Source organism: Lampetra planeri, chromosome 77 (assembly GCF_965212315.1).
Source record: "Lampetra planeri chromosome 77, kcLamPlan1.2.h2, whole genome shotgun sequence".
NCBI classification, from domain to species: Eukaryota; Metazoa; Chordata; class Hyperoartia; order Petromyzontiformes; family Petromyzontidae; genus Lampetra; species Lampetra planeri.
Window position 1 is genome coordinate 3,351,279 of NC_136182.1, and position 12,442 is coordinate 3,363,720.

Sequence of the window (12,442 nt, forward strand, 5' to 3'; positions counted from 1 at the left end):
GTTCTCATGGCGCCATAGAGCTTGTGTATATAGTTTGTCCAGGTGTCCATTTTTTCTTGTTTATTTAGGATTGGTTGGTTGTTGTCCGCATACAAGGTAGCTGTTGGGGCTGGTCTGTTGGGTCAGATCAGCTCAATAACAAGAGTAGGAGGCTGCTAGATTTTTGTGCAGTCCATGGGCTTGTAATTACCAACACGTTGTTCCGGCATCAACGCATCCACATAACATCATGGATGCATGCCGGGTCCAAGCAAGAACATCTGCTGGACTACGTAGTGAAGGAACAGCAGATGCGGGCCCATGTCCTTGACACCAGGACCTACCGTGGAGCTGATCTGCCCACTGACCATCGACTTGTCATCTGTAAGATGCGCTTGCCATTTTTCCACTCCAGTGGTAGGTGTACACCCAGGCCCCCATTTAAACCCTTAGTGGCATGGTCTCAGCTAGCTGATGAAAGTTGCAAGCGAGAATTTAATCATCGCTTGCGGCTGGGGTTGACATTGTCCCCCACTCCTCCTGATGTCGAGGGGAATTGGGCGAGGTTGAGGACTGTGGCTCATGCAATGGCTGCTTTGGGTACACGGTCCAGACCTCCCCAGAGACCCTGGCTGACAGAGCAGGTGTTCAAGCTGGCTGAGAAAAAGCAACAGGCCCACTCTAATTGTCTACAGCATGCCACGTCGGAGAATAAGGAAGATTACCGCAGCCTTCGCTCGGAGGTTCGGAGAGCTGTGAGGCGCTGCAAATATGAGTGGTGGTCGCGGGTTGCTGAGGAAATGAACTCTGCCTCAATGGCCCGCAATCACAAATCGCTCTTTAATTCCATCAAAAAAGTAACCTGCAGCACCACACCTATTACCATCATTAGGGGAAAGAATGGTGATCCAATCTCTGACCCCCAGGAACAGGTTTGCAGATTTGCTGAGCATTTCTGTGAGGTCCTGGGACAGGTGACATCCTTCAGCCTGGATAACAACATGGGACAAAGTGGGGATGACCCTGCCGAGGCTGCGGTGCCTCAAATATTGGAAGAAGTCACCCCCTGTGAGTGGCTGGCTGAGGTGCCATCTGTGGAGTACTAAAGGCGATCCAGAGTCTGAGACCAGGAAAAGCACCGGTTAGAGATGATCTCCCAAGCGAAATGCTGAGGGAGGGTGGCGTTTGTGCACAGACTGCCCTATATGACATCATAACAACAGTCTGGACCAATGGACGGGTTCCTCAGGACTGGAAGGATGCTCTGGTGGTCCCCCTCTTTAAGAAGGGGAACCGCACAGACTGTAACAACTAAAGGGGCATCTCACTCCTCAGTGTGCTGGGAAAGGTCCTGGCAATGATTATTCAACATCGCCTTGCTAGGCACGCTGAAGAGAGGCTTGCGGAGCCCCAATGCAGTTTCAGGAAAGGGCGGTCCTGCACAGATGCCATATTTTCTGTCTGTCTGCTACAGCAGAGGTGTAGGGAATTCCAACAAGACCTACATCTCTGCTTTATTGACCTGGTCAAGGCCTATGATACCATCAGTAGGCCTGGGCTCTGGGTTGTTCTTCGAGCAGAGGGTCCCTGACCCTCTGCTCACGATCATGATGGTGAGCGGGCCCGAGTAAAACTACGTGGCCGGGAGTCGGAGCCATTCCCTGTACACATTATTTCACATCTATTTCGACCACATAGTTCGTGAAGCCTTCAATAGCTGTAGCGGAGGAATTTCCATCTGGTACAGATACAATGGGAGGCTGATCGATGCCCGCGTGCGGTCAAGGGATGGCTCCCTATTGCTCAACTATGTTACGTATGCAGATGATCTGGTAATTGCTGCTCACTCAGAGGAGGAGTTGGAGGCGCTGCTGCTGAACCTGGAGCTTGCCACTAAGAGGTGGGGCCTTACCATCAGCCCCACCAAAACGAAGCACCTGCCTGGGTATTTTGTACCATCGGACACTCCACCCCCACAACTCCCAATTGGTGATAGGGCAGTTGTGGAGAGAGGAGGACGTGGAGCTGAGTGGACTTGCCGATGACTGGTACCAGCGGTGTCAAGATCGGCCCCTGTGGAGGAGGCTCGTAAAGGACGCTACTGGGCAGTTGGAGGCAGTCGCCCTCCAACAACAACAGAGGGCGGAGGAGCGACGTTCACAACGAGCGGAGCGCCAGGTGGCTAAAGCACAGCAAGTTGGCACAGTAGGGGGCACAAGTGGTGCATCAGCCAGTCGTCTCAGTCAGTCGACCCGTGGCACCTGCTGGGTCTGTCCCGCGACCCCCTACCAACGGGCGTTCGACACTTCACGTGGCCTCAAGGTGCATATAGCCTGGCACAAGCGTTGTGGTGAAGTCACCGCCACTTAGTGGCGAATGGCGGTTGTTATTGTTGGTGAGTGAATTAATGAGGTGAGTGGGTGAGTGAATTAGCGAGTACGTGAGTCAGTGAATGAGTGGGTGGGTGGGTGAGTCAGTGAGTGGCAGGCGAGTAGTTGTTTGAGTGAGTGTGTGGGTGAGTAGGTGAGTAGTCGTGTGAGTGTGTGGGTGGGAGAGTGGCAGGTGAGTAGTGTGGGTGAAGCTCATGAAGGACGCTCCTGGGCAGTTGGGAGGCAGTGGCCCCTCCAGCAATAGCGGAGGGTAGGAGCGACACTTACAACAATGAGCGGAGCGCCAGGCGGCTAAAATTCAGCAAGTTGGCACAGAAGGAACCTGCGTCTGTCCCGAGACCTCCTGTCAGCGAGCCTTCAGCACTTCACGTGGCCTTAAAGTGCACCTGGCCTGGCACAGGCGCCATGGTGATGTCACCGTCACTTTGTGGCGAATGGCGGGTATTGGTATTAGTATTGAGCGAGTGTGTGGGTGGGTGAGTATGTGAGCGAGTGGGTGGATGAGCGAGTCAGTGAGCAAGCGGGCAGGTGAGTGAGTGAACGGGTGAGCGAGTGCGAGTGAGTGAGCAAACGGGCGGGTGAGCGAGCAGGTGAGCAAGTGAGTGGGTGAGTGAGTGTGGATCGGTGGCCGTGAGCGAGGGTCTCACCGCAGCTCCGCTTGAGGGGTTCGTGGTTGAGTACCCTTGCTTTCTGTCTCCATGGCAGGTCTGCACGGAGGGGTAACGGAACCCCGCAGCCCCCCCCCGCTCTTGGCTGGGGGGGGGGGGACACGGCTGGTTCTGTGCTTCCTCAGACCTGCGGTGATACCACACGACCGTCACATTCACCACCACCTGCACCCACCAACTTGCTTACTCACCCACGCACATCCACCACTATCACCTACCCACCTGCTCACTCACCTACCCACTCACCCACACACATCCAAACACCATCACCCAACCACTCATGCACTCACCCACCCACACATCCACCACCATCCCCCAACCCACCCACCTGCTCACTCACCCACCCACTCAGTTACTCACCCACACCAAGACAAAGATCCCCGTCGTGCCTGTAAGAGACTGTTGGGGCAAGAACTGTTAGCGAGCAGCGACTATGAAGGATGGCACAGCACACAAGGGGGTGGGTGGCTAACACCACGCCCGGCCGCCTGTCTCCCTAGTGGTGATGTTTACACACCTCACACTCGATAGTCATTTGAGGCCGAGTCGACCTACGGGAGGAGGCCGAGGACCGGTTCAGATAATCGTAACTTGTGTTGGCCGTGAGCGGGAATCGAACTCGGGTCCCCTGCCAGGTCCCCAGCACAGCATAGAGCTAACCGCTGCATCACCGCTCGCTACAGCTGTGATCCAATAACCAATACCCGCCATTCGCACAGGCACCTGTGCCAGGCTCATCACACAAAGCAGCAGCAGAAACATCGCCCCTTGCTGCACAAACTCATGCGCAAGGAACGTAGCCCTTAGTGCAATCCGGCGTTGTGTGTAAAGTGAAGTCTCCCTCGTGTAACTCTGCTGACCCAGTGCCCCACACTGGACATCTGTGATGAAGAGCTTCATAGTTCATCGCATTCCTCCTGCTGTCCAAACAGAGACTCCGATTATGATCTCTGCAGGATTCATGGAGCCTCAATTATGAGATTACAATGAATATTGTGTGTGCAGTAAATTATACAAGCAACAACCGCCATTCGCCACTAGGTGGCGGTGACATCACCATGGCGCTTGTGCCAGGCTATGTGCATGTTAAGGCCACGTGAAGCGTCAAACGCCTGCTGGCAGGAGATCACGGGACAGATACAGCAAGTGCCATGGGTTGACTGAGATGGCTGGATAATGTGCCACCTGTGCCCCCTACTGTGCTAACTTGCTGAGTTTTAGCCGCCCGGCACTCTGCTTGTTGTTGCGAGCGTCGCTCCTCTGCCCTCCGTTGTTGTTGGAGGGCGACTGCCTTCAACTGCCCAGCAGCATCCTTCACGAGCCTCCTACGCAGAGGCCGATCTTGACACCGCTGGTAACAGTCATTGGCAAGTCCACTCAGCTCCATATCCTCTCATATCACATCAGTCCATCTATTCTCTAGCCCATTCCCTGCCCGTTTTTAGCCCTATCTATCCGGTCGAACAAGTTGTTTGGACAAGCGGTGGCTGGGCATGTGGGCTACATGACCCAGAGTACAGACTCTCACTCACTCACACACACTTGGATACTATAGCCGCACAGCATTAGACACGACTGTGTACACTCTCATTAGGGTCACACACTCTCAATTACGTTCTCTATCTCATTCACACGATCGGTCAAGCAGAGCCCTGACTCATTGTGTTGAAGCAATGCTGCTGCTGCGATGCACTCTCCGAAGGCCGTGTGGCTGATGGGATGTGTACAAAAATATGCTTGTATCGTTTATACGGAGAGGTGGTTGTAAAGGAGGAGGCGGTATCTGTCCGGTTATTCTGCTGTACAGTATTCCCCCGTTATTTGCAAGGGATACCTTCCGGAGATGCTCGTGAATAGCAAATTTCGCAGATAATTATATTGGCATACAAAAACCCTACCTTTGTTCATGAATTGCCTTAAATAAATATGTAAATAGTACATCTCATTAAATTCTCTCTCGAGAGAGAGAGAGAGAAAGATGATGATGCAGGAGCCGTGTATAGTCCCAAATGCAATTCTCAGACAGCAAGTTCGTGAATAAGAAGATAACCTTAGTCTCCCACCGTGCATCACACCTCTGATCCACTCACCTCCCCCGCGGAGCACATTATAACAGCTACCATTAATAACTATCAATGTCATTGATCTCTTTTAGATGCGCTGCTTCTGCAGCCGTCTGGAACGCTCTTCTCTTTCTGATATTCGGAAGCCACTGGAGCTATGCACTTCTAAAAAAATCGAGATTGAAAACTCACTTCTTTAGAACTGCTTGTTGTTGTTGTGTTTTGTTTGTTGTCCTTCCCCCGCACCTCCGATTAGCACTGTCGGCTACATACGGTGCGAAAGAAGTTCATCGTACGTACACACATTACCGTGGGTTTTAATGCATCACCTGGCGAGGTTGATGCTGGCGCGTTGGTGGCAGTGGTGCGCAAACAACGGAGAAAACTCCCAACGGGCTCCATGCCTATGGCGACACCGGCACCTTGACAGGAACAGAGGCGACGTTTTGGGCAACGACCCTTCTTCAGAGCTCACGTGCTATGAAAACGTTATTTATTTTAACTTTCAAGGCTACAACTACGGCATTTCATCATGGGACCTCTTTTGCCAATACCAAAATATACTAATAGGGTTTTTCCCCTTTTTTTTCTGGCAACAAAACTGACACCTTTTGCAAGGAATCATGTTTACATTAACCACAATAGTTGCAGTCAAATGCAAACAAAAAACAATACTCTGGTAATTTATGCATTGTCTTTGAAACTGATTGGTCCACACCAGAGACAGCTTTCTTTGGAGCCTCGTCTCATATGGTGTTCGACCAGATGACGCCAAAAGGCGCACAGTTCAAGACAACGCACTACCAGAGTAATGAGGGCTCGGCGTGAGCAGCTACATCATGGGACCTCTTTTGCCAGTACCAAAATATACTAATAGGGTTTTTTCCCATTTTTTTCCGGCAACAAAACTGACACCTTTTGCAAGGAATCATGTTTACATTAACCACAATACTTGCAGTCAAATGCAAACAAAAAACAATACTCTGGTAATTTAAGGTGTGGACCAATCAGGTTTAAAGACAATGCATAAATTACCAGAGTATTGTTTTTTGTTTGCATTTGACTGCAAGTATTGTGGTTAATGTAAACATGATTCCTTGCAGGTGTCAAGTTTTGTTGCCAGAAAAAAATGGGGAAAACCCTATTAGTAAACTGCGGCATTATTTACTTGGCACTGCATCCATTCATCGGTGGAGGCTGCTCTACGTTCGCCACGTGTAGTGAATCGATTAATCACATGGTCTCATGTGTCTGTATGTAGTGAAGTGTATAGTAATGTAGTGTGCATTGTAGTGTATATTGTAGTGTATGTGTGTTGAACTTCTTTCGCACCGTACGTAGCCAACCGTGCTAACCGGAGGTGCGGAGGGGGAACAACAAATTAAACACAACAACAAGCAGCAGTTCTAAAGAAATGAGTTTGCCAATATAGACTGATGGTTTTAAAGTTGCATAGCTCCAGTGGCTTCCTAATATTGAAAGGAAGAGTGTTCCAGACGGCCGCAGAAGCAGTGCAGCTGAAAGCGCTGCGCGATAATGCGGTGACCAGTCTTTGTTAGACGCCAAAATCCATTGGCTCTCGCCTGATGATGCTGGTTGTAATTACCGGTGAAACGTCACAGTATGAGAATCGGGTTTACTCTCCAACACACAACCAGTTAGTGCTGAACTAGTCATGAATTGGTTTGCTTTGTTCACGTGACAAGCAGCCGTCCTCACCTGAGGACGGCTGCTTGCGTTGTGGCCGAAACGTCGTGAGAATTGTTTTATTATGTTTTATTTTTATTATTTTATTACTTCCCTTCTACGTGACTTTACCGAAAGAACCAAGAAGATGAATCCCTGCAGTCACGAAAGCTTTAAATCGAAATTTAAACCCCTTGCTGATTGGCTGTCGGGTGGTGATGGATTTAACGACACATTTATACGTACGCGATCTAACCCCAAAAAACGTCTATTATGGATAATATTGGTCGCAAACGCCTCCTCCTCATCCGCGTGAAATCAAAAGCTGCCGTTGTGGCTGCAACAATGGCACGAGTGTCGCGTAATGATGGTTTATAGCTGCTTGACGAGATGAGCAGTGAGCTATCGTGTGGTTCATCTGTGGCAAGCAGTGTGTAATGAGTGTGATGACTTTAAAAAATGCTGCGTTCGCTCGGCAACCAATGCAGCTCGGCGAGCACTGGACGGACAAGGAGTGGGATCTTGCAGTACCAGAGTTTTGTACTCGCTGCTGCAGCATGCTCATGTTTGTTTTCGCCAGACGTCCCGCAGAGTGGCGAGTTGCAATAATCGAGCCTTGTGGATACTCCTACTACGCTGCTACTACTACTCTACTACAGGCCACCGCTGTGTAATAATGTGTTCATTCGGCTGCTGCTGAGTTCCTACCCCTCCCTATCAACTAAAACTAGAAACTATTTTTTTTATTTTACCAGGTGTAGGGCCCACCACTGAGCTATATAGATATTTTGTGAGAAGCGACCTGGCTATCACAAATTAAAGCACAACAAAGTAGAAGCTAATTATCATCATCACGTGGAGATTTGAAGCAGCAGCCAAATACTCTAAGCGCGTGATGTTAATTATAAATGTGGAGGAAAAAACTGGAGCCGGAGAATAACCCACATGACCATGGGGAGAACATGAACACTCCAAATATACAGCAGGCATCGTCATGGTCGGGATCGAACCCACAACCTCCTGTATACTAGACGATGTAGTTAACATATCCGAGCTACCTTGGCGTCAGGGTCAAAATCGAACCCACAACCTCCTGTATACTAGGCGATGCAGTTAACATCTCGCCATGGTCACTGCAGAAGGATCTGCATCACAGCCAGATCAGTCTATGAAAAATAAGAATAGGTTTTACCCTTTCTGACAATAAAACAGGTGTTAAGATGTTCAAACCCCAAAGAGAAACCTTTTTTCAACCGTTTTACTTAACTTGATTTCTCTGTTTGTCGTGGTCAAATCTTGTAATCAAAATTGCGTCCACTTTCCATCGTCCAATCAATTCAACATTTTGCACAAGTACGCAGATCCGGTGACAATGTATCAAAATCGGCATCAATTAATTCGCGACTTTAAAGCAATTAACATTTTTGGATGGACGCCTTATTATTTATATATTTGTGTAGGTCAAAAACGCCGCGGTCCCTAAACTGTGGAATCGGCTCGCACAAAACGCAGGGGCCGCGTGTCTCAGGCGCCATTGATAGCACTTCTCGACCGCGAGTTAAACGAAGCGTTGTTAATAAACCCGTTGTTTTAAAAAACTTTTTTAAAGGAGTTTATTGCAAGGATCAGTCCGTTTAGCCATGAACGCCACTGCATCAAAATAACCAGATGTTTAAAAAATATATTAATAATAATGAAAAAAAGAAGAGTATAAACTCACTCCTAGCTTCCAAGACACCCCTCTCGTTGTTTCGATGGGCAGCTCGGAGTCATTCGTTTTGCCCTCTCCTAGGCACCGCCGCTACCAACCAGCAGCAGCTCACACCACTCACCAGCACAGTTGGACCGCGTCGTGTTACCATCACCAACCACATCAATTGGACCGCATTGTAAACCCAGCGGGTAACGCCGCAGTGGGGCTAAGAGATGTTAACTACCTCGCCCGGTATACAGGAGGTCGTGGGTTCGATCCTGACCCTGACGTGGCCACGGTGGCTAGATGTTGACTACCTCGCCCGGTATACAGGAGGTCGTGGGTTCGATCCTGACCCTGACGTGGCCACGGTGGCTAGGAGATGTTGACTACCTCGCCCAGTATACAGGAGGTCGTGGGTTCGATCCTGACCCTGACGTGGCCACGGTGGCTAGATGTTGACTACCTCGCCCGGTATACAGGAGGTCGTGGGTTCGATCCCGACGTGGCCATGGTGGCTAGGAGATGTTAACTACCTCGCTCGGTATACAGGAGGTCGTGGGTTCGATCCTGACCCTGAAGTGGCCACGGTGGCTAGGAGATGTTGACTACCTCGCCCGGTATACAGGAGGTCGTGGGTTCGATCCTGACCCTGACGTGGCCACGGTGGCTAGGAGATGTTGACTACCTCGCCCAGTATACAGGAGGTCGTGGGTTCGATCCTGACCCTGACGTGGCCACGGTGGCTAGATGTTAACTACCTCTCCCGGTATACAGGAGGTCGTGGGTTCGATCCTGACCCTGACGTGGCCATGGTGGCTAGGAGATGTTGACTACCTCTCCCGGCAATACAGGAGGTCGTGGGTTCGATCCCGACGTGGCCATGGTGGCTAGGAGATGTTAACTACCTTGCCCGGTATACAGAAGGTCGTGGGTTCGATCCCGACGTGGCCATGGTGGCTAGGAGATGGTGACTACCTCGCCTGATATGCAAGAGGTCGTGGATTCGATCCCGACCCTGACGATTCCTGCTGTATATTTGGAGTATGCGTCTCTCTCTCTCTCTCCATCATCACAGTGGCTAGATGTTAACTACTTTGCCCGGTATGCACGAGGTCGTGGGTTCGATCCCGACCCTGACGATGCCTGCTGCTGTATATTTGGAGTCTGCGTCTCGCTCCCTCCGTGGATTTTTCTCCGGTTCTTCCGCTTTCCCCCTCCACAGTGATACTCAATGTCTCTGCACGTTCAGAGGATTTGGCCGCTGCTATAAATGTACACACGACGCTTGGCTGAGCTGCAATCATTCGTGATGGCCAGTTCGTTTTTCACAAAGAAGCAAATAAACTCAGTGGGGCATCATCTGGTACAATAAAAAAAATCGTCGAGTTTAATTTGCCTCATGTTTATACCGTTGCACTCCTATCGTGTTGTTTCCATTGCGTTCGCCGTTTGTAACATTCTAACCCCCCTGCTCCCGGCTGGACACCCGTGATTAAGAGCTTCATAGCTCATCGGATTCATCGTGCCGCTAAAGTCTAAAGATGTATATATTCCTAAGCAACCTCTCACAATCACAACAACAATAATCTTGAGCGCAGCTACAATGCGCGCGATGCAAATCAATTTCAGCAACAGCAAAAACTCAAACCCCGTTCGGCAGCGGGAGATTCAATTAACGTCCAATCAAAGCCACAATAACCACAACAATAGCCACAACAACAATAGCCACGACGACAATAACGATGCAGAGTGAGGCTCATCGAATTTTTCACGGCGATTATTCACCTCGCTTGCTTGGCGTGAGGGGAGCGACACGGAGGGTGGTGGGGGGGGGGGAAGAGACCTCCCCAAGGCCTCACAGCCTCGGTCTAGCCTAGCGCCTCGCCCCCGTGGGGTGGAGGTAGTGGGGGAGGCCCGGGGTAGGCCGCACGGAGCTGCTCCCCACCTCTCCGCCGTCTAAGAGGTCGCAGCAGCCGCAGCAGCAGCCGCAGCAACAGCAGCCGCCACCGCGGTCGGGAAGCAATCTCAAGGAAGGCGAGGGAGAGGTGGGACCCCGGAGGGAGTCGCGATCGGCCTCCTCGGCCGCCTCCTCCTTCTCGCTCCGCGCGGGACGGCTCCGGGCCCTGGGCAGGCGGCCGCCAGACAATGCCGCGGAGTGGTCAATGGTGGCGGGATAGGCGATCGGAGGGGGTCAGGGGTCACGAGATGGGGGGAGCCCCGCCCCCTCACGCGTCAAGCCCCCGACTCCTCCTCTACAGCCCCGCCCCCTTCCCCACAGCCCCCCCCTCCACAGGCACACAACAAGTCCCGCCCCGCGCTGATCAAGCCCCGCCCCCAGTCATCCACAGTTCCCCCTCCCCCATAGCCCTGTACCCCCCCAGCCCCCCTCAGCCCCGCCCCTCCACTACAGGCCCGCCCCCACCTGCGGCGATTGGGTGGAGGGGTTCACGGTGAGACGGGGAGTGGGGGGGAGTGGGGGGCTCACGGGGAGTGGGGGGGAGTGGGGGGAGTGGGGGGCTCGCGGGGAGTGGGGTTAATGGGGGGCTCGCGGGGAGTGGGGTTAATGGGGGGCTCACGGGGAGTGGGGGAGAGTGGGGGGGAGTGGGGCGCTCACGGGGAGTGGAGGGGCTCACGGGGAGTGGGGGGGAGTGGGGGGCACGCGGGGAGTGGGGGGCTCGCGGGGAGTGGGGTTAGTGGGGGGCTCACGGGGAGTGGGGGGAGTGGGGGGCTCGCGGGGAGTGGGGGGAGTGGGGGGCTCACGGAGAGTGGGGGGCTTTCGGTGAGACGTGGAGTAAATATTCGATCCTTACCGCCTGTGTGTCGATAGTTCTACAAACTAAACTTGTTTCATTCTACCGGCTGAGCATTGCAAAGCAAAGGAAAGGCAAATAAATCGCTTAATAACAAATACAACTTCAACACAACGATGTATTTCGTTGTACCAGATGAGGCCCCACTGAGCTATTGGCTTCTTTGCTAGAAACGACCTGGCCATCACGAATGATAGCAGCTCAGCCAAGCGGCTTATCATCATCGTCTTCGTGTGGACATTTATCGCAGCGGCCAAATCCTCTGAACGTGCAGAGACGTTGAGTCTAAATGTGGAGGAGAAAAAGTGGAGGAAACGGAGAGAAACCCACGGGGGACGGAGAGAGAGAGACGCAGACTCAAAATATACAGCAGGCGTCAGGGTCGGGATCGAACCCACGAACCTCCTGCATACCGGGCGAGGTATTCAACATCTCCTAGCCACCGTGGCCACGTCAGGGTCGGGATCGAACCCACGCCCTCCTGTATACCAGGCGAGGTAGTTAACATCTCATAGCCACCGTGATGTCAGGGTCGGGATCGAACCCACGAACCTCCTGCATACCAGGCGAGGTAGTCAACATCTCCTAGCCACCGTGGCGTCAGGGTCGGGATCGAACCCACGACCTCCTTCATACCAGGCGAGGTAGTCAACATCTCCTAGCCACCGTAGCGTCCTGTGTCGTCGTATTGATAGTTCAATGTTAATGTGGCATTGCATTGAGGCACTGGTGCTGTGCCGTGTTCTCGTGGTGTTGTTTTGGGGCTGATTTGTTGTAGTTGTTGCTGTCTTGATCAATAAATGTATTTATGAACTATGTATATGTGTCGTGGGCCAATAACTAGAGGAGAGTCGCTCTGAGGCAACACGTATTTTTTTAAACAAATAATCCCTAACACAAAGGGGTAACAGCCCCTTCTACCCGATACGCCCCTCACTGGCTATTCTAACCATTACTGAGTGAAGCTTGTTGGTCTTCACTGGTATAGAAGCTGGAGCCGACCCTTGCCAGGGGTTCTGCTCTGCCCATCGGGCTCTACTCCTCAGGAGGCTCTTGATCGTCGGGTGGACGACGACTGCCTGGACCGTTCAGAGGTCTGGCTTTTATAGAAGTCCGTGGCTTACTCCGCCCCAGCCACGCCTTTCTTCCA

General features: G+C 52.0%; 1 protein-coding gene across 1 annotated transcript in view; it reads right to left on the reverse strand.

The window, feature by feature from the left end:
• LOC144738099 (uncharacterized) overlaps nucleotides 1-10,649 on the reverse strand; it is a 68,216-nt gene extending 57,567 nt beyond the window's left edge. The window contains exons 1-2 of the mRNA XM_078621009.1: nucleotides 10,268-10,649; nucleotides 3,017-3,164 (exon numbers count right to left, since the gene is read on the reverse strand). Coding sequence (XP_078477135.1) covers nucleotides 3,017-3,069 — 53 coding nt within the window. The 5' untranslated portion in view covers nucleotides 3,070-3,164; nucleotides 10,268-10,649. The remainder of the gene's footprint in view (nucleotides 1-3,016; nucleotides 3,165-10,267) is intronic.
• Between the last annotated feature and the right edge of the window lie 1,793 nt (nucleotides 10,650-12,442).